At 40.1% G+C, this 27,861-nt stretch overlaps 1 protein-coding gene across 1 annotated transcript in view; it reads right to left on the minus strand.

Annotated features, from left to right (window-relative positions):
• Nucleotides 1-1,639: 1,639 nt before the first annotated feature.
• LOC149258688 (uncharacterized) overlaps nucleotides 1,640-27,861 on the minus strand; it is a 57,055-nt gene continuing 30,833 nt past the window's right edge. The window contains exon 3 of the mRNA XM_089415804.1: nucleotides 1,640-2,214. Within this exon, the coding sequence (XP_089271930.1) occupies nucleotides 2,131-2,214 (84 nt within the window). The 3' untranslated portion in view covers nucleotides 1,640-2,130. The remainder of the gene's footprint in view (nucleotides 2,215-27,861) is intronic.

The raw sequence follows: 27,861 nt of genomic DNA on the forward strand, positions 1-27,861 counted from the left end.
ATTTTCTAAGACATGTGATCGATCACGGAAAAGTAGCTCTACAAAAGGTCCATACACGATAGAATTGTGCAGAGATATTCACAAAGCCAATTACAGTAGAGAAGCTACGATGGTGTTTAGCTTCTCTTGGCTTGCAGAAAAGATGATGAATGGGCATGTGCAAGGGATTAAGAAAATTGTTGTCAAGGTGGAGTTTGTTGGAAGTTTGACAACTAATTATGTAAATTTGGGTAAAATGTATTAATTATTAACAAGTTAGTTTTATACCGAAACATCGGTTATGTCACTGAGGAGGCTTATATAAAATTGATGAATGCCCAAGCTATTGTATGGAGAATCATTTATTGATTGAATAGACATTCCAATCCCTTGCCCCGTGGATGTTTCCTTGACACCCTGTCAAGGTTTTACCACATAACTCCTGTGTTATTACTTGTGCGTTTGCATTTAGTTTTCCTGTCAGTTATATTCTTTTCTTGGTTAATCTATAACTGCAAATGCCTTCTTTCTTTCTTGATCAATAACTCATTCACCTATTCAAACTACATTGAAGATCTTTGGACAACCTGTTTTCACATGCTTGGAATAAAGAAAGTAAATGCAGAACCTATTTAATCTTCTTACGATATACACAGAGCTTGCTAATTCATCCTATGACATGATGAATCTCATATCTATTTACAAGGCTTGCAACTATCCACAATTAAAACAGCAGTTAAAATATTACAACAAATTAAGCAAGACAATTGACGGAAGCTGGCCTCTAAATTGAACAGAGAAAATCCCGAAGATTAACTCAAATCTGTTGAATCATCCACCCAAGGCATGTCGCTGACAAGGAGCCCCAAGGTCATAGGTTTAGATATGGTAGTCCCTCAGAGTTCCCACTGCTATTATGCCTGGCAGTTGAGCGGCCCTCCATTCACATAATCTAGGGAAGAGGGGTATCCCAGGATAAAAATTATTGAAAGAAAATTTTGAACAAAGAAATATTTTAACAATCGAAAACGAAAATAGGAATATTTTAACAATAGAAGCTAGAACTATGAATATAATCATGATTGGAGTTTAACGCTTCAAAAAAATATAGTCAAATAAGAACAATTAAATCATTAATTCCCCATCATATATTAGTTGGAACCTTCCTTCTTCTTTTTTTTTTATGGTGGAGATAGATCACGCTCAAAAGAAAGAATACTAGTCGGTTAAGTTGGTTTCACATTTTGGAGATGACTTCTTACTTTGTAGTTGGGCTATGAGAGTTTCTACAATTTAAAAAAAAAAATGAGTTTGTTTCTAAGTGAATACATGGACTTCAAAACTGAATTTATTTTTCCTGACCCAACCCTTAGACATATTGTTTTCGCCATCCTTCCTCACAGGATGAAAAATCGTCTGAAAATGTAGCACGCACGAAATGAACAATTTTTTTCAATAAATTTCCAGCTAAGACAGATGCTCTTTGTAGGTACCCAACCAGTGAAGCTCTGAAGAAGAAATGCATACATATTCCTCATGAGTTATCTTAGACATTTGCAACTTCAAATTATGTTTTTCGTTGGTCAGTTCAGCAAGAAAACTAATCTTAGAATCTCAATTCATACGAGAGACACCAAAACAGGAACCTACTATCCAAAGGTAAAATCAGAATTAAGCAAATTATTTAGTATTGGAAACTGAGAATGAAATACAAATCGTTGCCTGCATGTTTTTGGTAAGCATCGGAAACTCCATATCATATTTTTTGGGTACACCCAGATAGTCTAGTTTTATTGCCAGGGGGGTCTTCGTTAAAGGTAATGAACATCTTCATCCCTACTCTTATATATATATATATATATATAATTCAATCGAGAATGTGATCACGATTTACCTAAAATTTAATATATATTGAGAATTACTTTCTCATTTATAGACAGCAGAAAGGATAGAATGTTGCTATTAATATTGAACAAAAATGGACATTTGCACCATTTGAGTGAATTTTTTCACTTGGAGAGCAATATAGATAAAACAAAATAACTAAGCCGATTTTGGATTTGAAGCCCAAAGGTCACTTGATGATACAAGTAGTTACAAATGACCGGGATATTCAGCAAGATTGGCAGAGACCAACTTTTTTAGGAAGAATTATCCGCCCACTTTTTTTGTTCTTGTATACTGATATGGTTTGACTTTTCTGCTTGCCACTATCTTGCTTTCATTCTCCGCTTTCTGAAATGCATTGGCACAGTACATAAATTGAAGATAAAAGTTAGAAATTGCAAATGTTCATCTCTAGTGAGCAGCTGAAAAGATGTAAACTCTCTAAAAATCTAAAAATAAAATGCTAATGGCTAATAATTTCATGCATGATTTCTTGAAAAGCATAAAGCAGCAAAGAGGTCACACTGTGATCGTAAAATCAGCAGCAAAATTACAAGATATAGTGAGGGCCAACAAGTAAATAAGCAGAAAGCTTTATTTGCTCTTGCCAACGGAGAAATTTGAAAGACGACCAGAAAAGGGCTATCCTGATTCCTTTAAAAGTGTAAAACTAAACACACTGATCCAAGAGGAATCTACATGGATACTGTTGTTTTAAGGGCACTAATGGAGCACTTGGGGTCAGATCCTGAAAAGCACACTGCTGGACCAGAACTAAAAATCCTCCAGTTCAGAGTCCTAACAGTAAAATTTTGGGTCTCTGACCTTGCGGACATATGTCTTGGAGGTCCTCACACCATTCTACAGGTTGAGCAGCTCTCTCATGGAAGCTCATTTCCTCAAATGGAGTCCATAAAAGTTATGCCACAAGCAAAGGTAGCCATTGAATTATTGCCCACAGGTCCATGTGGAAGCGACATCAGCTCACCATGATTCACACGTGCAGAGTTAGTAACATATGGGATTCACCAGAGACTTCTACAATATCACAAAATTCCAAAAGCCTCACCTTAGCCGCCAAGAAAGAGTGTTGAAACCCTAGCTGAAAAGAGGGAAAGGGATTCAGCACCTACATAACAATTTCATGTTCCATAGCAGAGCAACAGCCAAAAGGAGGAAGAGAGCTGGCAGAGCAGAGAAGAAAGAACCTTCTATAGGTTAGCAGACAATAGTATCTCATAGCTACGCAGCAAGCCTAATGATCTCTTTATTGACTTGTACTCTCTATCGATTAAGAGAAAGGAATGGTTCTTTAACAACATAAATTTTCTCCAAGGTAAAATTTGTGTGCCTTGTATTCCATCGTGTGTCTTTGCTATTGTAGCACTGCCTTCATTTCACGGTAGTTAACATATCCATGTGTGTTAAATCACTAAAAATATAAAAGAAAATACCTAATCGAGCACAGGCTCACTGTAGTAGCAATAAGTTTGGGATCTGTTCTAGCACACCAACCATTGGAACACCCAAGGCAGTTATCAGAAACAAAAAAAGTTGTCAAGGAAGATGTTTTATATCAGCAAGCAAGTGAAAGGTCGTAAGAAAATGAAAGCAGTATGGACATGGAAAAATTATCCATAGATCAGCGACAGAATGTGAAAATGGTAGTGTAAACATTGTCATAATGAAACACATCCCAACAACAAAAAAGAAAACGTCATGTCTGCTGTTATTTCCTCCCCTCATAACAATAAAGAGGTTTCTCATTTTCCTTAGCAACTTAAACTCCCTGATCTCTTAGCCCCAAGGGTTAGCTCAATTGGTTGAGTCTCGTTGTATAAGCACCTCACTAATGGTTAGTTTTTTTAGCATTGGAGGTGTTCTAGTCTCGAAATTTTGTGGAGAGGCTAAAACACAGGAGTTCTCCATAACCCAAAAATTGTTTCTGGAAATTCCACCTCGAAGTGTCTCAATTAGATTATTTGTTTATTTTTAAATATTTCCTAAGCTAAAAATAGGAAAAGGGGTTAATTAATCAGTATATTGAGAAAGATGTGAATCATCTAGAAACTCACACGTATCGACTAAGAAATAATCTTAGCCCTTGATTAAGTTTTAATCTTAGCCATTGGAGTTCTAACAGAAGATTATATGAAGTCGATGGGTAGATGGAGAAACACACTTGAGACACAAGAGATCGATTTCCTTGGGTAGTTCAACTTTTCAGAGAACAACAGTCGGAAGAGTTTGAGCCAGAGAAGGGACACAGAGACAGAGAGGGGCAAAGGCAGTGAGTTCAGAGGAAGATTTCCAGATCCAGAGAGGCAACAACAGATGACAGAAATATTCCATGCAGAAGTTGCGCAAGGGTTGCGCAGAAGCTTCAGCAGAGCAGTTCAATTTCGCTTGAGATGAAGTTGATTCAGTGTCCAGAGGCCCGGAGAGTCACTTCCAACAGCAGAGTCAGGCAAGACGGCTTGATCAGAGGCTAAACAAAGCCACATGTGCGAGACACAGTGCAGGGACTGCGCAGAGGGCCTATCCAAGGGTTTGGATGACCAATTTTTCTAGAGGAGCCAACACCAAGATTGCTTGTGGAGTGAGATAATTCTCTCTAATTACTTTTGTCGGGTACTTGTTGATTGGATAGTCAGTTGGGCATCCATAGATTGTACTCAAAATTTCTCACTGCTACTTAATAATAAAAACCCTCAGCTACTGCACCAATTTTCCCAAGTGGGGTAGCATCAGACGTGTTCTATTCTCGAAACTTTGTGGAGAGAGTAAAACACGAGTTCTCCATAACCCAAAAATCGCTAGAAATTCCACCTAGAAGTGTCTCAATTAGATCATTAGCCTATTTTTCAATATTTCCTAAGTCTAAACTTAAGAAAAGGGATTAATTAATCAGTATTAATTGAGAAAGGTGTGAATCATCTATAAACTCACACGAATCAACTAGGAAATAATCTTAGCCCTTGATTAAGTTTTAATCTTGGTCGTTGGAGTCCCAACAAAAGATTATAAGAAGAAGTTGATGAGTAGATGGAGAAACACACTTGAGGCACAAGAGATCAATTTTCTTAGGTAGTTCGACTTTCCAGAGAGCAGTTGTCAGAAGAGTTCGAGCCAGAGAAGGGAAGCAGAGACAAAGAGGGGCAGAGACAAGGGGTCTGGAGGAAGAATTCCAGATCCAGGGAGGTAGCAGCAGGTGACAAAGGCATTCCACACAGAAGTTGCGCAAGGGCTATGCAGAAGCTTCAATAAAGCAATTTGATTTAGCTGGAGAGGAAGTTGATTTAGCTTCCAGAGGCTAGGAAAGTCTTCCAGGGGCACAGAGAGTCACTTCCAGCAGCAGAGTCGAGCAAGACAGTTGAATCAGAGGTTGAACAAAGCCAAATGTGTGAAAGGAAACACAAGGACTATGTAGAGGGCCTGCCCAAGTGTTTGGATGGCCAATTTTTCTGGAGGAGCTAATGTCAAGATTGCTTGTGGAGTGAGACAATTTTATCTCTAATTACTTTTGTCAGATACTTGTTGATTGGATAGCCAGTTGGGTATCCATCAATTATACTCAAAATTTCTCACTGCTGCTTAATAATAAAAACCCTTAGTTGCTGCACCGATTTTCCCAAGTTGGGTTTTTCCGGGGACTTTTGTCCAATAATAACTGTGTCAAATTTATTGTGTGCGCGCCAGTATTTTCTCAATTTCCAGTTTATCTTCCGCAATATTTTTATCTGTGAAGATTGTAGTGATTAATTCGTTGTTGTCGTAGCAATAAACTGAATAATTAATTTATCAATTAGAATAATTCATTCCAGTTGTTGCAATAAGAATTTCGGTGGTGCCCCGGATGCGGGTGACACAGGTGTCATAAATGGTTTACAAGCCAACTGTTAAATGCGAGTACCGCATGCTGCAGAGCAGCGGGGCTCCCCAGAACCTCACCTCATGTAAAACTGATAGACAGCATTACGATGGATATGGCGGTATCTGGGCATTTATGGTGTGCTCTGTTCGAAGCATGGCAAGGAATGTTATATTCAAGGCATCCCGGCTCATCCCTCTCATGGTTAGTATTCATTCTTCTTGCTCTGAGTTCTGGCTTACGAAGGTTTCGGGTGGCGAGAAGTTCTCCGTTTACAGAGGCGTGCTCCGCAGGTCTCAGGCTCGTTTCAGGGGTAAGCGGTTCTCACCTCCTTCTCAGACCCTCTCAGTGTGTATTTCCTGTTCTCTGGCTCAATCATTCTGACTCTCAATTGCCCTCTTTGCTTGTTTTGTTGATTCTGTGGCCCTCCCTATGCTCCTCAATATGGTCCGCCAAGGTGGCAGGAAACGACCCAGAGGGCGTCATGGTAATGGCTCTCGCCCTACAGCCAGCAGTTCTGAGAACCCTGAACAATCTCCCGTTAATCTCCCTCCCTCTCAGGCGAATGTGCAATCTCCTAGCCCTGCTCGTAGGCCAATCCCGAATAGTGCTTTTCAAACCACCCATTTTAAATTCCAAAGCAATCTCAACAGGCCTCTGATTTCTGCCCATATCACCATCATCCTCTCGGAAGAAGAAAACCAGATCCATCCTCTGGCCTGCATAGCTCCGGAGCCCTCTCAGAGCAGCGAGCAGCATTTGACAGTGGGAAGCCAGGAGAAAGATTTGGTTGATCAACCAGGTCAAATTGACAGTCCAAGAATCATTCCGCCCCATGTAGATACTCTCCCTGTTGCCGGGGATGGAATTCTGAATGATACTAATCACCCCATGTTAATCCCAGAGGACGATAAGGCCGGCAATGACGATCTGTGTTTGGGTAGCGACTGTCCAGCAGAAGAAAAGACTCCTGGCGGGGATATGGAAGCCTAAGGCCACCTGGCTCTGTTTTGTCTCGTTTTTGCTTTTTGGTTGTCAAGCAGATGAACGCATCCAGGTTTCATTGAATATAGTCATGACTCAATTCCATCATCTTGACGCTTTTGGTCATTTCCAGGGCAGTGGCAACGTTTTTACAGTCAGACTCACTATGGATATTAGCCCTCTTGTACTCATGCACAGTCTTCTGATCTACTGGTCCTTCTCTGAAATGTATTTCTGTCATGTAGTTTTTTGTAGCATATATGCCCAGAATCCTTCCATTCTGGGGCAAACTTGCTATGTAGAGAGCCCTCATGAATTCTCTTCTGAGGCCTCGATTACTTGTAAAATTATTTTTATTTTAAGTTAATAGATCTTAGTCTTTGCAGAGAAAAAAAAAAAAAAAGAATTTCGGTGGTGAAATTTTCACAATGAGAGGACACGAGGTCTATCCTCAACACTCTTGGGTTAGGCTAGTCAAATAGGTTGGAGGATTTAAAGTGATCCCTTCGGGAGGATCTACACTGATCTCCGGTGTCTGTGAACCACATTCAACTACCTAACAAAGAATAAAAAAAACTCCTAGATCTCTCAATAATTTCTCTCTTTCGTTGTTTCATGTATAATGATGTTCAATTGCTAAAAACAGATTTCCAATCACAAGAACTGAAAATTCTTCAATGCAAGATATATTTTCCAATGTTCCACCAAGACTCCGAGACGCACAAGGGGGGCATTTGGGAGTACCCTCAAATTTTAGGGAAATTAAATAATGGAATACATTGATCCATACACACCATTCATAAAGACACATACATCATTCATCCATACACCACGAGATTCAATAATGAAATACATTGATCCATATTCATCATTCTAGAATTTACATTGATTTAAAAGTTAAATCCATCATCTTAGATTCTAAATTGATTTAAAATTTAAATTCATCATTCTATAATCTAATTAGTACTAAGTAAAATAGACTTAATAGAAGCTAAAGTCTAAAAATTGGAATAGTAAATTGATATAACTCAAACTCAAAAATAGTAAAGAGTGTTGAGTCAAAGAATCAATCTAAGGTCATCAATATCTAAAGTCAAGACTCAAATGTTAAAACTAAAAATTAAAAATGGGCAATGAGCATTGAAGGAACATCGTGGGGGAGGAGAGGAAACAATTAACCGGTAAGTTAGATAGCACTACAGGGTAAGTCGAGTAGAGGTAAGCTTGGTAAGTCGAATGAGTGAGTTAGGGATTGTAAATTAGATTAGGTTCAGATATTTGTTATGTATTTTTCTTTTTAGTTTTTTTATTATAAAAATAAAATAAAATTTCAAGGGTTATTAGGCAAAATTGAAGGGGACACATCCCCCCTCAAAAGGGGTGCTTCTAGACTTGGCGTTCTTGATTAAATGCTAGTTCCAAACAAGTACATGAGAGAATCCAATGGAAACATTGCAATCCCCCCATTCCTGAAATATTATTAAGTCTAGTGGATTTTGAATGGGATCTAAAATTCTATTTTCTCCATAACCACTCTCAAACATCCCGAGTCAATCAATGGTAATGTTAAAAATTTAAGTACAAAAAAGTGGCATTCTCCCTTATCTTTCATTTGCATTCTTTTACTTATTTAACATTATCATTAATTACATAAGGCCCTAGGGTTGAATATTAAGCTTCCCTACTCATAAATTGTTATTTTTGAGCAAAATAAAGGGGGAACGCCTAGCCCTTTCAGAGAGGGGATGCCCACAAGAACCCCTTTTGGGAAAACACATCCCCCACACTAGGGAAATGTTCCCCTCTGCGTCTCCCCACATCTCCCCAGAAAGGGAACATGGGGAACATTTCCCCAAGTGTCCCCCCCGTCCCAGGTGCATGGGAAGCGTGGGTGCATGCACCCCACCCTGGGAATGTGTCCTCGTGGAACACTAATATTTCCTACAACCTTTCAAGTTTCAACTTCAAGTCTACAATTTTGCACAATGAACAAGAAGAAAAACATGTTGAACCCCTTCATCTAGAATGACTATGACCGGATTTGTTCTTTGCAATTTACTTTTGGAATCTTGTGGGAAGCTTTTCGTAGGTTTTAACCTTTTCCAGATAATAAATGCAAACAAATTCTTAAAACTAACAGAAAAGATACCATGGGGATCACATAAAATATACACAAATATTTTTTTCCTGGAACCCAAACCCAGGAAAACCAGATTGATTTTTCATTTTGCTTCTTTACAATGTCGCATTACATTATATACATGGTGCAGCAATTTATAAACCTCAATCCAATAACCATAGATTAGAATATAATCATAGTTCCTCTAATCGGATCTACCAAGCCATGGGCAAAACCACCATGCACCCGAAAACTACTAACAACAATAATTGCTTGACAAAAACTGCCAAAAACAAACGCAAAAGCGTGAGGGGCTAATCGTGCAAAGAATATAACACATACCCAACATTTTCCAATTCATGATCTTTAGGTCCACATTCAAGACACACCCCCCTCTATTGCATTTTAATTCATGTTCACAATAGAAACCCATCTAAAGGAATTGCCAAAAACTATAACAAATAGTTCATAGCATACCTCAGTTTTTATATTTTCCTTGGTCCTTGATTGTATCTGCCCTGCGACTTTTCACTTCATCCTTTACAATATCAATCATCTTTTAAATTCGATGCATAGTTCTTCATATTGTAGGTCTTGTTACTCACTCACGTGGGAAACCTAGGAGAATAATTTTCTCCTATTGTTTCAGCCTACCAGCCAACAACCCTATCATGATCCACAAAAAGCCAACCTCATATGATTCTCATCCACTCTAGGGTTAGTGCTTTCTTTCATCTAGCCTTCTCATCCAATGAAGGTGGTTCATCTATTATTAGATACATTAACCATTTTTGTTTTCAAGTGCTTTCATTTAATGTTTAAGGACATTATGGTATGGATAACATGTTGAATTAGGTGCTTTTGATTATACATTTGTTCCTTTGCTTCACCTCGGTGGTTATCACCTTCGTCGAGGCCTTTCTTTCACAGCCTATGAGGGGAACAAATAGGAGACTTTGATGACGGTAGCATTCCATGGTTTCCATTCTTAACACTTTCCATCTTCCCCATTGTATCCGCATCCCATCTTCGGGTTGATTGTTATTTATTGTTAGTATTGGTTCCTTGTTTTCTCATCCTTTGAGTAGGGACCTAGAAACTTTTCCCTAAGAGGTTGATGTAGCAAAAAGAAAAAAGAAAAAAGCATGTGCCAAATTTTAAAATGCAAAAAATTGGCAAGGAAAAAAGAAAGTAGATGCACAAAATCCTAGCCTGAGATCTACCCCCTAATTAGCCCTCACCAAGTTCCTAGCTAATGCATAAGATATTTAAATGAAAGAAACTTTGATTATCTAAACCCTGATGAACAAGGAACCATTTCATCTTTAAGGGGTCAATGATGAATGAAAGCTTGCAACTGAAGCCATATATATGCAAAATAATGATGAAAAGGGCACACAAAAGGGGTGGTAAAAATAGGTCGAGGAAAGGGGTAATTGAAGTCCCAGGATTTCTCCCTCTTCACATCATAACACTCAAGGATGTTGTGAACTTCATAGCCCAATACAAGGCAGTGGCATCATCCACGAAGTAAATCCCAATTCATGACACATTTTCACACCCATCTTCTAAAAGGGTCAACCTAGGAACTATTCCTCCCATTGGGGTTGGTAGCACCTAATAAAGCCTTCTAATAACCCTCCCATGTCTAAGCAAGATATTTGAGTATGATGCTTGTGTAAAGTACTTTGATGCTCCTTTTCATTGAATATGACCCACTTTGATACTTTTATAATTCTTGCACCTGTGATGTTGATCTCACTGGATTATGTGACTATGTGTTAGGTCTTCTTCTCCCAGGTACCGTTGTCATCCCTTAAGGGATTTCCTGATGCCTCTCCAACACTTCAAAGAGGACATCCTACCCACTTGATGACGGAACTGGGCACTTTGATAGAGGACATTAGACACCTATTGATGAGCATTGGTGTTGGGATGCTTGAGCACAATTGATGACACTCTCACCTACCTCTAAGGCCTTGAACATTGCCCTAAAGAGCCAAGGTGTTACCATGAGAGATTATGTACATCAAAGTTGACAGGATGCCCCGAGGTTGGCATTGCACTTGATGGACGTTGCCCTATTTTTTAGGACATTTATGATGATGATCATGACGTAGAACCCTTCTAAAGCGGATGGTAAACTTCTCCAAGATGATGTCATGCCCTAGCACTATGACACCCCCTTCATGATGCTTGGATTGATGACATGGGGATGCTAGTGGAGGACATTGGAGTTGACGAGGCTTTGCTTGATGTTTTAGCACTATTTGATGAAAAGTAACATTTGAGGACAAGATGCACCCCTTGGAGCCATTATGTAGAAATTAATGTGTAGATTTGAAAGTGCTCATGAAATTTACTAAATCACAAGACTCGAAGCTACTCTACTGATTTACAGAAGTTAATTCACCATCTATAACACAAATCGTAGACATGCAAAAGGAAACATCACACGTGCACGGAGATTTATCTAGGGGAAAGCAACTGCTTAAAACTCCTTCCTATCTATATTGCAATCATAGAATAGAGATGAAATACATATGCTTTCTCAAGCTTGAGCACAACCTGCAAGTGTATAGTCTATATCCCTTTGCCTGACTAACTGACTCTAGCCAACACTTAGACAATTTTCAAGTCCTCCAAGCTCTTATTCCCTTTCGTTTTTCCTTCAGGAAATTAGCCCCTATTATTTAGGAATTTCCCACTATTGAATTGCACAATTCCTCTAGGTCCTTCCTCTAACTGCATGCACCACCTTTACACATTGGAATATGTTACAACTAATAATACGCTGCCTTGGAATCTCCATCTCAACAAAGTAACTTGAATTCTCTGCATGCAACAATTATTTTGGGTTGATTGATCAGTTAATTGGTTGATCACTGAGTGTGGTTGAAGTTCCACTTCCACAACTTGACCTCCACTAGTTCTTTTGACAGTTAGAACTAGTTTAACTAACAATAACTCAAATTAATTGAAACAGATTGCTACAAATTAGCAATCAATCATACTGAACTAAACTCAAGCTTCCCCAACTTGAATTAACTAAGTTAATTGAGTGACAAGTGCCATGTCACCTTAGTTAACTACCTCCAAGATTTATGTTGAAATAAAAATTTGAATTTTCTCTAGTTTGACCAAGGCAAAGTCAAACTGAGATTTTCTTGCTGCATTTTCAACACTCCCTCTCAGTAAGAAAGGGATTATCAACCACCCCTATCTTGCACCTATGGAACTCAAACTTCCCTCTTGACAAGGCCTTTGTCAAAATATCAGCATCTTGTTCCTCTGTCGGAATGTACTGCAACAACATAATCTGCCTCTGCACACAATCCCGTAGATGGTGATACCGGATATCAATATGCTTGGATTGATCATGAAAAACAGGATTTTCAGAGAGTTTGATGCAACTCTGATTATCACAGTAAATCACAGTTGGATCCATCATATGACCAAACAAGCCAACAAGTATCTTTCTCATCCAAATCGCCTCACATGTTGCTTGACTTGCAACCATGTATTTTGCTTTTGCCGAGTTGAGTGCCACAGATCTTTGCTTCCTGTTGTACCAAGAAAGTCGTTGCAGATCCAACACTGAAAATTCCACCTAATGTACTCTTATGGTTTGTTGGACTCCCCACCCAATCTACATCTATGAAGCCACACAACTTCACTCCCTTTTTTCATTTGTACCATAGTCCAAACTGGGCAATGCCTTTGAGGTACCGTAGAACATGCTTAGCTGCCCTCCAAAACAGTTTGGTTGGCCTAACCATAGCTTGGCTCAACTAGTTGACTGCAAAGCACATATTTGGTCGTGTGTTCACAAGATACATGAGTGAACCCACCAACTGTCGGTAGATAGTAGCATCCACTTCTTCACCTGAAGTGGCATCCCCTATCCTCCAATTGGTTGCTAAAGGAGTCTCCATGGGTTTACATCTGTCCATGCGAAACTTATGAAGTATCTCATTGGCATATTTGCCCTGAGAGACAACAATTCCCCCTCACCTTGTCATAACTTCCAATCCAAGGAAGTAATGCATGAGACCCATGTCCTTCATCTCAAACTCTCTTGCAAAGTCCTCCTTGCAAGATCTGATCAGCTACTCATCACCAATCAAAATCAAGTCATCAACATATAAGACAATAATCAAAAATTTACCTTCTACCAAAATATGATGGAGTTTTGCATCCACTTCACTTTTGGTGAAGCCCAAACTAGTGAGATAGCCATCGATCCTGGTGTACCAAGTACGGGGTGCTTGCTTGAGACCGTATAATTCTCACTTGAGTTTGCACACATGAGACTCTCGATCAAAAGTCTCGAAGCCTTCTGATTGCTCAACATACACCTCCTCCTCAATAATTCCATTGAGGAATGTTATTTTCACATCCATCCGGTGGATCTTCCACCCCATCTGTGCAGCCAAAGCAAGGATTGATCTGATGGATGAGTACCTTGCTACAGGAGCAAAGGTAGCCTCATAGTCAATCCCCTCCACCTAAGAGTACCCCTTGACCACAAATATGGCCTTGTAATTTTCTATACTTCTGTCTACTGCATGCTTCACCTTGAAGATCCATCTCGAACCCCCAACTGATTTTTCTACTAGTCTTGGGACCACTTCCCAACACTGTTATTTACAATGGATTTGTACTCCTCCACCATCGCATCAACCCATACAGGTTGCTCTACTGCTTCCTCGAAAGAAGATGGCTCAGTCATTAGAGCCATGTAGCCCATGTACCGATCTAGTGACCTTCTTTGCCTGCGTTGATTTGAAGGAGCACCCACATTCTCCCTGGCATCCTACACAACTTACAAGTCTCTTAGCTTCCCTGGTTCTCTTCCTACTTTCTCTAGATGGTTTTGCTTGAGTGGTTGTCTCCACTCTCTGCTCCTCAACTTGTGGTTGCTCCACAACATCCTAAGATTCCTCCTTTGGAGCTAAAATCTCCTCCTCTAGTGGGATCTGAAATTCCCTCTCTACAGAGCACCGCATGGCTTTGTCTTCATCAAATTTTACATCCCTTCGCACAATTGTGATTCTGAGGGATGGCAAGTACACACAGAGGTTGTGGGGAGTTTTTGTGTAACCCACAAATACCCCCAATTTTGTTGTCAACTCTAGCTTCTTCCTTGATTCTTTGGAGACATGGCAGTAAATAGAGGCTCCAAAAATCCTAAAGTGTGACACATCCGGCTTCCTCCCCGAGAAAGCCTCCTCCAGTGTAATCATGTCAAGAATCCAATGAGGACTCTTGTTCTGCAAATAGACCATTATGTTGCATGCTTCAACGCACAAGTGCATATGTAGGCTTTGGTCATGCAACATTGCCCTCGCTGCTCCCACAGTGTTGCAATTCTTCCTCTCAGCCACCCCATTCTGTTGTGGGTTGTGGGGTGTTGTCAACTCTCGTCAAATGCCTTCTTTTACACATAAAATTTTAAACTCATTCGACACGTACTCACCTCCATTATCGCTCCTGAAAGCCTTCACCTTCTTGCCCGTTTCTTTCCAAACCGGTGCTTTGAATTCTAAGAACTTGGAGAAAGTCTCATCCTTCTTCCGCATGAAGAAGATCCAGCACTTTCGTGAGAAGTCATCAATAAAAATGATAAAATATTTTTGCCTAGCAATGGAAGCTGTCGAGAAAGGTGCATAGACATCAGAGTGGATCCTTTCAAGGACTATAAGTGCTTTGTTGTTTCAATCATGGAAAGTGGCTTTTGTGTACTTCCCCAAGGTATATCCTTTGCATGTATCTAACTGCTCTGGTGCTCCTCTGGGAAGGCCTATGGTTATCTGCTACATGATCTTCAAAGCGCCATGATGCAAATGGCCAAAGTTCATCGACATTACAGCTTTGCACCATCTCCACCTTTGTGCTCAATGCAGGCCAATCCTCCACATCTAGCTTGTACAAGTTCTTCACACGAACCTTGATCTGCTTCACCTATCTTGTGGCTATGTGTCTCAGGAATGTCTTTCCTTTGCTGAAGATCACATCATAACCACAATCTTCCAAAACTGCAACGAAGACAAGATTCTTCTTTAGACCCGAAACAAACATCACATCCTTGAGTCTAAGAGGGGAGCCTGACTCCCTCTAAAAGGTGACTGTACCAATCCCGATCACGTTGTACCTTCCATCATCTCCCATCTCGATGTGCATCTGGAGATCTTTCTCCTCCAAATCACTGAAAAAGTCTTTATTCCCCGTCATATGGAATGACACACCGTTGTCCAAGTACAACACGCTTCCCATCACTATGTTGGCCATGCATGCAATGAGAGTAAAATCAAGCTCGAACTGTGAAGCCAAGGCTTCACCTGCTGCTCCTCCTGAGGTCTTCTTGCTTGTCTTCTTGTGTGGACACTTCATGGCATAGTGCCCGAATTCATGACAATGAAAGCACTTGATTTTGGACAAGTCTTTATTCTTGCCCCCTTGACTAGATTATGCTTTGGATTGGGATTTCTTCCCTTTCCCCTACTTTGCCTTTCCATCCAAGGCACAATTCTCATCATCCTCGCCCTTGGATGAAGTCACGTCTCTGGTATTCCGCCTTATTTCAACCTGTACTAGGTCAGACCATAAGCGCTCCCAGCTCGGTAGTTTCTCCTTACCATTCACCGAATCTTGATAGGTATGTCAACTCTTGGGAAGGCCCAAAAGGGCTAGAGCTACCAAGTCTTCTTCAAGGACATTACAACCGACCCCGCCAAGTTCACCAGGACATGGTGTAAACTTGCTCAGATACTACGAAACTATGTCATTCTTTTGCATCTTGATACTTCGAAGTTTGTCCTCGAGTGCCAGCTTCTTATGGTCACTAAAATTCTCGAACAATTTTTCCAGTGCCTTCCACATTGCGAACGGAGTTTCTTTTCCATGGAGATTCGAGACAATATGATCCCATACTCCCTCCAATATGATTCTCCTCGCCTTGGCTACATCTTTCTTCCACTGAGCAAGGTTTTGAGCATCAGATGCTTGGGGTTTTGCAACATCTGTCTTGATGTATTCTAGCAACCCATTGTCATCCAATATTGCCTCCATGCGGTCCTTCCATGCAACAAAATTTGAGGTGCCTTCCAAGGCATACTCTAGCCTTAGTCCATTGAAGCCATCTTGTCAGCGCTGAAGAAATCTTGCCACGTTGATCTTCAAATTCAAACCTCCTGCAATGACAAATTTGAAACCTCTGCTCTACAGAGAATCCTGCTCTGATACCATGTAGAAATTAATGTGTAGATTTGAAAATGCTCATGAAATTTACTAAATCACAAGACTCAAAGCTACTCTACTGATATGCAGAAGTTAATTCACCATCTAGAACACAAATTATAGACATGCAAAATGAAACATCACACATGCACAGAGAATTATCTAAGGGAAAGCAACTACTCAAAAGCCCTTCCTATTTGTATTGCATTATTCAAAGAATAGAGATGAAATACATATGTTTTCTCAAACATGAGCACAACTTGCAAGTGTATAGTCTATCCCTCTGCTTGACTGATTGACTCTGGCCAACACTTAGCCAATTTTCAAGCCCTCCAAGCTCCTATTTCCTTGTGTTGTTCCTGCAGGAAATTAACCCCTATTATTTCGCAATTTCCCACTATTGAATTGCATGAATTCCTCTAGGTCCTTCCTCTGATTGCATGACCACCTGTACACATTGGTATATGCTACAACTAATAGTACACTGCCTTGGAATCTCTATCTCAATTGGGTAACTCGAATTCTCTGCATGCAACAATTATTTTGGGTTGATTGATCAATTAATTGGTTGATCACTGAGTGTGGTTGAAGTTCCACTTCCACAACTTGACCTCCACTAGTTCTTCTGACGGTTAGAACTAGTTTAAGTGACAATAACTCAAATTAACTGAAATAGATTGCTACAAATTAGCAATCAATCATATTAAATTGAACTCAAGCTTCCCCAACTCGAATTAACTGACAAGTGCCATGTCACCTTAGTTAACCACCTCCAGTTTTTTGCTAAAATAGAAATTCGAATTTTCTCTAGTTTGACCAAGAAAAGTCAAATTGAGATTTTCTTGTTGCATTTTCAACACATTCATTGCACTTTAATGAAGACACACGCCTCTTTCGGGATGATGTCACCCTCGGAGGGATTTCAACTCACATGTGTGGGCTAATTGAGGCTCATTTTTATGTTTTATCAAATATTTCACTATCTTTGGTGGAGCAATTTGTGACCTAGCCAACTTGTAATTACAATTTAATATTATTTTAGGGCCTTTAGGCTAAAATTATAAAAATTTGACTTGGATGCCCCCATATAAGTAAAGGGAGGTCAATATTCTTAGAATCGTGGTCAAACATGGAGATCATATATAGTAGCTATTTGTTTTCTCTCTTGCGCATTATGGAGCAAACTTCTTGTTCAGGATATTTTGTTGGATGATTCTCTCTCTTGGATGATTATTGGTGATTCTTTAATGCTATGTGTTGATTTTCATATAAATTATCTTCTTTCATCTTGTACTTGTTGATGACCGACAATTTAATGAAATATTCACCAAAATTTAGTTGATGTTTTATGGCTCTGAAACCTCCTTTCACATAGTTTTAAAAACAAGAACCAGTTACTTGATTGGTCCAGCTAATAAATCAGGTTTCAAACTGGAAACGGTTAAAACGAAACTGGTCAAATCTCAAGGAACCGATTTTTAAAAAATACATTAAATAATTAATTTTTAATAATAATATAATTAAAACAAAAAAACAACTATTTTTAAGATTTAAAACCATGATTCCAAGCCAATAGAGACAAAATATGCAATTTTTTCTCATCTATATACCATGTAAAGGTAAATATATCAAAATGGTATCGAGTGCAATACATATCATCGACAAAATACATAAGCAATGAAGCTCTAAATGGCCTATAAAGTCCAAAAACAATGCTACAAGCTATGAGGCCATTGGCCTACTACAAGACTACAAGTCTACACATGATCAATCATCATCAACAAGAACTACATAAACATCATCTGGATTAGAGTTTGAGGCTGCCTCAGCCTCATCTGCAACCTCAATAGTAACACTGCCACCAATAACAATAGAAGTGGACCTAATGGAAGCACGAGTTGGTCAAGCTGCACGACTAGTGCCTTCCATTGGTTGTTTGCCTTTGCTTGATGTGGCTACTAATCCTAGTTCTAATGGCACTAGCAAATCTGCTTCATCCCCCCCTAACACCATGTCAATATCAAAATCAACATCAAACTCGGAATTTTCAGTCTCCTCCACCCATTCCGATGTCGGACCAATATATTCCAACACAATGGGATCTCGATCAGGTCTTTTGTTCATCATTTGGTTGCACCTTAGTCGAAAGTTGTATTGCACGAAGACAAGATAATTTAACCGTTTTTGTTCCAAACGATTTCTCTTCTTCGTGTGTATTCGCTCAAAAACAGACCAATTGCGCTCACAACCTAAAGCACTGCAAGTTTGGCTGAGGACTCTAACTACAAACTTTTACAATTGAGGACATTCGTCGCCATATGACTCCCACCAATGCACTGCAAAGAAAAAGACATTAATAGTAACTTGGTTCATTTCATTACTTATTTACAAATTACAAGTATTTAGAGATAATTTGAATTGTGAATTTGTAAATAATTTAACTTGAAAAGAAAAACAAATTAGAATTGCTTACCTGGTTGATCCGCATCTCTTGCTATCTTTGCCAAGTTTTTGCCAAAGCTACCAGTTGCCATACTGAAACGAGTAAGTTGTTTATGTATTTCCAACTGGTCTACATGGTTAGGGACCATGCACTCCAAGCAATCAACCAATCCTTCTCTGACCTCCCCAACCTACATATCTCCTAGCAGAGCTTTATAATGATACTTTGGGTTCAAAAAATACCCAATTGCATGTATAGGACAATGGATTTGATTGTTCCATCTGTTATCAATTATCTCCCATATACGGCCATATTTAGCTAACTTATCCTTGTAGGTTGCTCATATCTGCTCCTTTGCTTGATCCATAGCCTCATAAATGTAGCCCATGGCCAATTTTTCCCGATCCACCATCCTTAAGCACCTTAACAAGGGGCTCGGTAATTTTCACAAGCTTTGTAGAACTTTTCAAAAAATAATTGTCAAAAACTTTCTTTTTGGTTACCATCTTGTCTATGAGCCCACCGAGATTCAATCCAATCATTAGAATAAAACATTTCTACAGGTATTTTTGTTGAGAATTGAGACATTGCAACATGAGGAAGTGAGTTGCAAATCTCGTAATTGCAGGCCTAACAAGCTCTTTGCCCCTAGTGTTTTTCCTCATTAGGCTCAATATCCATGAGTGGTTGTAGATGTATTTTGTAATGCACTTGGCATGCTCTATAGTGTTTTTTACCCACTCCACTTTGCCTATGTCCTCAAGCATGAGGTCTATGCAATGCACAACCCATGGAGTCCAAAATATAGTCTTATATTTGGACTCAAGCATCTTTCCAGCAAGAACATAGTTTGAGGCATTATCTGTAATGCCCTGCAAAACATTTTGATCCCCCACTTCCTGAATAATCTCATCCAAAAGCTCAAATAGAAGGGTTGCATCTTTCACCTTATCAAATGCATTAATTGATCTCAAAAACATGGTTCCTTGAGGGGAAGAAAGAAGGAAATTAATGATAGTGCAGTTCTTTCTATCGATCCATCCATATGACATGATGGAACAACTTGTTTGAGCCATGACTCCCTATACTCAGCCAAATACTCATCAATGGAAGAAATCTCCTTTTGCAAAAGAGCTTCCCTCAAATCATGCAAAGTTGGGCCTTTAAAGCCCTTTCCTGTAGCTATAACAGAGTCCCACATAGCTTGGTAATAAGGTGAGCGAGCAACATTAAATGTGATATCCGCATCATACCACCATCTAGCAATGTATTGATAAGAAGATTCTTTGCATTGCTTTTTCCAATGTTCATCCAAAGTGGGTTGACGACTTGGCTGGGAGGAAGTGGGATTAGCAGAGGCAGTGGTGGCAAAGGATGAGAAATAACTCTAGATGTTTGTTCTCTTTGTTCCTTTAGATTGTTGGCCAAGAGCAAGAGGAACATAGTGAAAGGGGTCATTGGTGGAAGGGATAGAAGAGGAGTCTTGAATCTCATAATCATCATACCCACTCTCTTTCATGGCTTGTAATAATTCCCTCTTCCTTGAAATTTCTTCTTGGATGGCCTTCTCCCTAGCCTTATTCTCCTCAAACTTTTCAAACTTGGCAAGGTATTCTGCCCTAACAAGACCTAACACTTCCTTTGGTGCTTCACATGGCTTTACTTGGCCTCTTATCCCAGCCAAGTGTTGTTTCAATCTGAGAATACCCCCACCTCCAATAGATTTATTGCAAAATTTGCATATCATTTTTCCATCAATCACATCACAATGAGCCCATGCAGTGTCCTTGGCTTTTGGAGACATGTTAGCTTGAAATAATTAAAATTTGCAGCAAAATCTGCCATTTAAAAAAAATGCAGCTAAGAAAAATGGAAAACCTAGGATATATTTAAGGGAAAAAAATGCATGTGTATCCTACAAAATTTGATAGCATAGAACACAAAACATTAATACATGGACAACAGTGAAATGAGGAATTTTTCAAGTGAAAATCTTTACTTGGAAATGCAAACTAGCTTCCTTAGCCTCCTCTTAAAGATGCCAACTCTACTAATAGCTCTAAACTATCTCCAAAATAACTCCAAGTCCAACTCCAAGCATCCAAGATGACTACTCCAGCAAAAACTCAACACTCTCCAAACTCCCAATCAAACTTACAAAAACTCTGAATGAGATGTGTGAGGCAAATGAGGGGGTGATCTCTTTTTAAAAGCTTCGAGAGGGTGTTTTTGGAGGGAAACAACCCTTACTTTCCCTCCAAAACACCCAAGAAGCTTCCAAAAAGAGTCTATGTGGCTCTGTCACCGTCTGTCACGGCCTTGGCAATGAACCAGCCGGTTTATGACGGAACCGGCTGGTTTGACCACAAACCAGTCAATTTCATCATAAACCAAACGATTTGGTCCAGTTTTTGTGGTTTTTTGGCAAAGTTAGCCCTTAAACCAAGTTTTTTGCCAGGGTTTGACCGACTTCCGGTTCATGCCAATCATTTTTTAAAACTATGGATTTTCATCAAGTTTCTCTTGACGAACGTAGGATTAGTTTCCTCCCATTAAATCTCCAAAGAACATAGAAGGAAGCTAGGGTTTAAGGGTGTGAGGAACACAAGTTTATCTTCCTAATTCTCTTTGAAATCACTTCCATCAATTTCCTTCCATAGATTTTTATCCCTAGACTCCATTATCCCTTGATTGAGAAAGTCTTATCTCTTGTGCCAATCCCATGAATAAATCAAATAAAACACTAAATTTTCACATTTTACGTTTTCTAGGGTAAATTAAGGCTTTGCTATAGCAAAATCATCATTTTTCAACATTATTTGTCATGGATCTTATTGTGCTAGGGTTAGACTTCGCAAATCTTCATTTTGAAAGGTAAAAATATCATTTTGCATGCACTTTTCAGCCATAAATTAGGGTTGACATCTAAGGTTTATATTACTATTATGTGTTTTCAGCCACTGAAAATTGTTGTAATTTATTCTCTTATTTACTCATTGATCATCCCTAATTTTACACTTAAAATAAATTTTAAGGTTGTTTTCTTGTTATAAAATCTTTGCACACTGTAAATTGGTTATTTAGTATTGAAATCCTAGTTTATAACAGCTAAGTGTAATTTCTTGATTGCATGTGTTTAAGAACCTAGTTGTGTTGCTATTGGTCAAACTATGCGCTCTAGATTTAGTCACAGACACTGTTGTGAATATAATTTATATAAAATAAAAGTAAATACAAATAAATGCAAATAGTAAATAATCAATATAATGATTATTTTAATAGTCATTAGTTAAATGAAAAGGCATGTCTAAAAATACCTGCCTAGTGATGAAGGGACCCCTGCCTAGGTATATATAGTCATTAGTTAAATGAAAAGGCATGTCTAAAAAGACATGCCCAGTGATGAACGGACGCCTGCCTAGGTATATAAAGCAAGCCCTCATTGTAACATGCAATTATCCTTGTACATTTCATCTTATTAATAAAATATTATTTACAATACAGTTGTGTGTTTTATATTAAAAGCACGCACAATTCTCAGTTTTGTTGCTTCAGTGGTATCAGAGCCACGCGAGCCTTTGTACGTTATCCGCTGCAAAATTTGCCATTAAGTTTAGGTCCTCAAATCATGGAATTAAGTGAATATCATAAATCTAAACTGTTGAATGAAATTAGAGAAGCAATACAACAAATAAAAAAATCATTTGCAAAATCATTAAAGGCTTTCAAAACATCAAATTCAACACCTACAATAGATGTTGGCATTAATGTCAAAGAAGATGAGATTCCTAGCTAAAAAATTGTTGAAGAAGATGATAAAGATGAGCCTGCTAGTTGGGAAATTATTGCAGATGATGAGGAAAAAGTTAAAACAGTCCACTATTGGTGAATATGATGGGGATAAGGCATCTGAAATCAGCCTGCCTGAAGGCTACAGTCTTGATTCTTGAATTACCCAGAGGCATAGATTTTGAAACAAGCAATCGAAAACCTGTATAGATGGAATACCCATGATCAGGGACACTGACATCAGCGATAAAAGTAACAGGGATAAGAATGCAAGACACAGAGAATCTAAAACCAGACACAAGATCAGCAAAAATGTTGTTGCAGATGATAATGAGATAAAACAGTACACAATGAGTGAACAAGGAGGACCCGATATCATACTGCAAAAAAAGTTGTAGTCCAGAAATACCTAGAAGCAGAGATTCTAAAACCAAAATTCAAAATAGTTATAGAGATGCAATACCCCACCAGCACAGTCTTGGAAATCAACTATAAAAATTATAGATATGGGAAACTGAAACAGACAGATATTAAAACCAACCACAAGATAAGCGAAATTGCAGATGACATGGAGATAGAACAGTGTATTATGAGTGAACAAGATGGAGAGGCTTTTCAAACCAGCCCGCATGAGAGCTATAGCTTTGAAATGCCTAGAAGCAGAGATTTGGAAACCACCAATCAAATTAGTCGTGATGAAATACCCACTGGCAGAGTGTCTGAAATCACTCATAAAAATTTAAGAGATGAGAGACTGAGACGCACAAATCTAACACTGGCATAAGATCAACAAAACTGTTATTGCAGATGATAAGGTGTTTAAACAGTACAATATAAACAAGCATGATGGAGAGGCATCTGAGATAAGCCTGCATCACATCTATAGTGTTGAAGTACCCAGAAGCATAGATTCTGAAAGTTCCAACAGTCATAATAGTTATGGAGAGGGAAAGTCCACTAGCAGAGACTCTAAAATCAGCCATAAATGTTATAGACATGAGAAATCAAGACACAAAAAATCTAAAACAAGCAATGAGATCAGCAAAATTGTTGTTGCAGATGAGGAGGTAAGAACTCAAAATAATGGAGATGCATCTGAAATAAGTGTACACAAAAACTATAGTGTTGAAATACCCCAAAGTATAGATTTTGTAACCAGCGTTGAAAAAATCTATAAAGATGGATTACCCACCAGTAGAGATTATGAAATCAGCCATATAAAACACAGAGATGAGAAGTCAAGGCACAAAAAATCTAAAAGCAGCCACTCATTTTCCACAGCACCCTCCAATGGCATGTTCCTGCATACTGCCCCTCGCAATAGTTGATCCGGATTTAAACAAGAACGCAACAAATTACAGAGATAACCATAAACACAGAGATGCAGCGGAAATAATACTTCACTTCATTAATGTAAAACACTGAAATATGCTTAAAAACAGAATTGGAAATAAACCAGTTAGGGCGATAGTAGCTCATCTCTGAGAAGAGATGTGGTAGCTACATGCCTTTGAACTGTGTTACAATGAGGCTCGAAGGCCTACTTATTGTTGAGAAACAATGGAAAACCCTTAACATCCCAAAACCTAACCCTAGAAGATGAAACGCCAAACTGCGGGCCCCGTTTGGGTAAATTGGTACATCAACTTCCCGGGTCGTAACTTTGGCATGCAATCTCCGTTTGACGTGCACAGTATCTCGTTAGAAAGTTCTATCCGAGAACTACAACTTTGGGAAAAGCAACATCAATCCACGGACCCATGTTGCTCCTAGTTTTCCCAAAAAATGTCGTTTAGGGCCTCAAAACGGCTCCGAAAGTTCAGGACCCGGAAAACTGCTAAAAATAGTAAACTGGGCTACAATTAAGGAAACTGAAAAGCTGAAAGAAACAATGGTGAGGGTCCAAGTGGGTTTGGCAGATGGCCACCAATATCCACCTGTATCATTCCTCCCCCCTTAGGAAGCAATGGTCCCCATTGCGTTGAATTCCTCCATGAGATGAGGAAACTTCTGTTGAACTTGGTCCCTGGTGAGCCACTTGCCCTGGTGAAGGAATTGGCCTACTTTGACAACTCGATACAATTGGATATTTTGTTGGCGAGTGTGTTTGATCTGTGTGTCCATGATCCGATCAGCTGCAGCTTGCTCCATGCAATCTGGATTTAACTCTGTGGGTGTGAGTTGTTCTGTAATGTCGGATGTCTCTAGTAATGGTGGAAAGTATGGCCGAAGGCGGTCCACATTAAACACTGGGTGCAGGGCAAGGAATGGGGGAATGTTAAGCTCAAATGCATTGTCTCCCACAGCCTTGGTAATGGTGTAAGGAAAATGAGTTTCTGATAGGCTCCGGTAAGGCGTTCCTTTTGCAAATGCAACCAGACTTTGTCGCCCACCTGAAACTTGTGTGGCACCCAATGTTGATCATGTCGCTGCTTGTACTTGGCATTTGATTTCTCCAAAATTTCATGGACCTACTGGCGAATATATTTGATGTGCTCAATGAAGTTGTTTGCCTTATCTGTTTCGGACTGGACATGAGCCGAATCTGCGTGAGTAGCTGCAAATGGCATGGCCACATCAATGGGACATAGTGGCTGGAATCTCAAACCCACCTGAAAAGAGTTGTGGCCAGTCGAGCTGTGCAAAGCCTGATTGTAGTTGTGCTAAACATAGGGGAGGCTCTCGTCCCACGTGCGTGGATGCTTTGAGTTGTACATGCGCAGAATGCGTACGATCATCTTGTTGACAACCTCTATCTGGGCATCAGTTTGAGGATGGAAAGCTGTGGACTTAGTGAGTTTGGTGTTGAGCATCGACCAGAGACTGGACCAAAATGTACTGAGGAACCTACTGTCCCAATCTGAGATAATAGATTATGGGATCCCAAAGTGTACCCACACTCGTTCAAAGAAGAGTTTAGCAATGGCTTCTACAGTGATATTCTTCTTGCAGGCAACCATAATGGCCATCTTCGAGAACCTGTCGACAACCACAAAAACACAGTGGTTTCCATGCTTAGTGGAAGGAAGGTCTGACATGTAATCCATGGAGATGGATTCCCAAGGTTGACTAAGGGTAGGCAGCAAGGTATAGAGGCCTTGCTTTTTGATAGTCGGTTTGGCAATGGCGCAGGCAGTGCATGATCTGATGTACTTCCTGAAATCCTATCGAAGATTCGGCCAATAGAAATACTTCTGCAGTACTGCCACTGTTTTCTCGACCCCGAAATGTCCAGCAACTCGATTGTAGTGTGCTTCCCAAATCATCTTGGCACGCTCACTTGAAGGAACACAAAGGTGACCCGGGTGGCATAACAGGACATCCTGCAGGTGAAAATCTGGAACATGCTGACCCTCCAAGAGTATTTGGTATGTGTGGCCGAACTCTGGGTCGCTTTTGTAGAGAAGTGGCCAATCAGAAGTCTCAAGCCCACAAGAGTTGAGCACAATGGTTAACGCCATGATCGGTGGTCGACTGAGGCAATCTGCAACATTATTGGTGCTACCCTTCTTATACTTAATATTCAAATGGAACTGTTGCAGGTATGTGGACCACTTATGATGGCGATCATTTTGCAATTTCCCTTGGGTCTGTATGAATTGTAGGGGTCGGTGGTCTGTGTGGATGACCGTTTCCTTCCCCAAAATGTAATGCTTCCATTGTCGATAGGCTTGCACAATGAAATACATCTCTTTGTCATAAATGGGATACTTCTGGACTGTGTCTGAAAGTGTCTCACTTTGATATGCTACTGGATGCCTGTGTTGAGTGAGCACTGCCCCAATAGCATAGTCAGAGGCATCTGTCTCGACCTCAAATGGTTGTTGCAAGTCTGGTAATGCGAGCACTGGTGCTGCGCAGAGGCGATCTTTCAACTCTATGAATGCCTTCTGTTGAGAATCAGACCAAAAGAATTTCGCTTTCGCTCCTCCTTGGTGACTTGATTCAAGGGCCAAGTGATATGAGAAAATCCCAACAGGAACCTGCGGTAGAACTTGGCAAGACCTAGAAAGCTACAGAGCTCCCTCAGAGTGGTTGGATATGGCCAATCTCGAATGACTTGGATCTTGGATGGATCCACATGTACCCCCTGTTCATCAATAATGTATCCCAGATACTGAACATGGGTCATGCCAAAAGTGCATTTCTCCAAATTGGCACATAACTTGTGTTGCCACAGTGTTTGGAGAACCTGTCGGATGTGGTGGAGGTGCTCTTCCCAACTCTGGCTGAAGATCAGGATGCCATCCAAGTATACCACTACAAATGAGTTGGTGGATGGTAGCAAGATGTCATCCATTAGCCTCATGAAGGTTGCAGGAGCATTCGTCAATCTGAAAGGCATAACCAACCATTCGAAAAGGCTCTCCTTAGCTTTGAAGGCAGTGTTCCACACATCAGAGGGTTCGATTGGTACCTGGTGATATTCTGACTTCAAATCGATCTTGCTGAAATATTTTGCCCCCTTCAATTGGTCCAAGAGGTCATCAATCCGTGGGATCGGGTAGCTATTACGGACAGTGATCTTGTTCAGTGCCCAGTAGTCAATACAAAGTCTCTAAGTCCCATCCTTCTTCTGTACCAACACGATTGGGCTCCCACAGGGCGATGAACTTGGACGAATGTGACCTTTCTGTAGCAGCTCTTGAATCTGCCTCTTGATTTCATCATTGTCCATAACAGAGCGCCGATAGATTGGTCCACTGGGCAGCAATGCACCTGGGGTTAGATCAATGGAGTGCTTGACCTGACAGTGTAGAGGAACCCCTGCGGGGGAGGTGAAGATATCCTCGTACTCCTCCACGACCTTATCCATCTGTAGTTGTCGTGCGGAGGGGCCCTGTCTGGAGGTCATGGCCACCATCTTCTTCTTTCCTTGAGGGCATATCATCAGGAAAACAAATTTCAAGGTTTTGGAAACGAGCTTACTGCATTGTTTTGCAGTAATCAAAGAGATGGCGGTAGGCGGTGCTACCTCCAGTATCCTGTACAACTTATTTCCCAAAGTAATAATAACAGCACGGGGCCTTGATTCATACACAGCATGTCACTTCCACAAGTAAGGTTGTCCTAATAATACATCACAAACTTCAAGGAGAGCAATGTCACACAATACCTCATCCGTGAAGGGCTTGGTGTTGTATGGAAGGCGACACTGCTGGCTCACGCGAAGATCTCGTCTTTGGTGAAGACACCCGATGCTGTACGGTTGTGGATGTGATGTGGTTGGTAAGCCCAGCCACTTCACGACCTCTGCCAAAATGAAGTTCTTTTGGCTCCCGCTGTCGACAATGAACTATAGCGGGGAGCCCTTTACCCACATCTGGGAGTGGAAGAGACGCTCCTCCTCTGGATCTTCGGGTTCCTCCTTCTGGATCTTCGTGGTGGCAACGTTGGTGTTGGGCTCCGCATCGATAATCTGCTTCCCTTTGTCATTCCCCTTGTCGGGTTCTGACTCAGAGTTGGAACATGCATTTGATTCTGAAACCTTTAGCTCGGCCACTAGTGACTGTTTGGCCCGACACTCACTTGTGTTGTGAGTGGAGCTCT

Source organism: Pinus tabuliformis, chromosome 6, assembly GCF_031772625.1.
Source record: "Pinus tabuliformis cultivar Carrire ecotype Pingquan chromosome 6, CPIR1, whole genome shotgun sequence".
Classification (NCBI taxonomy): domain Eukaryota; kingdom Viridiplantae; phylum Streptophyta; class Pinopsida; order Pinales; family Pinaceae; genus Pinus; species Pinus tabuliformis.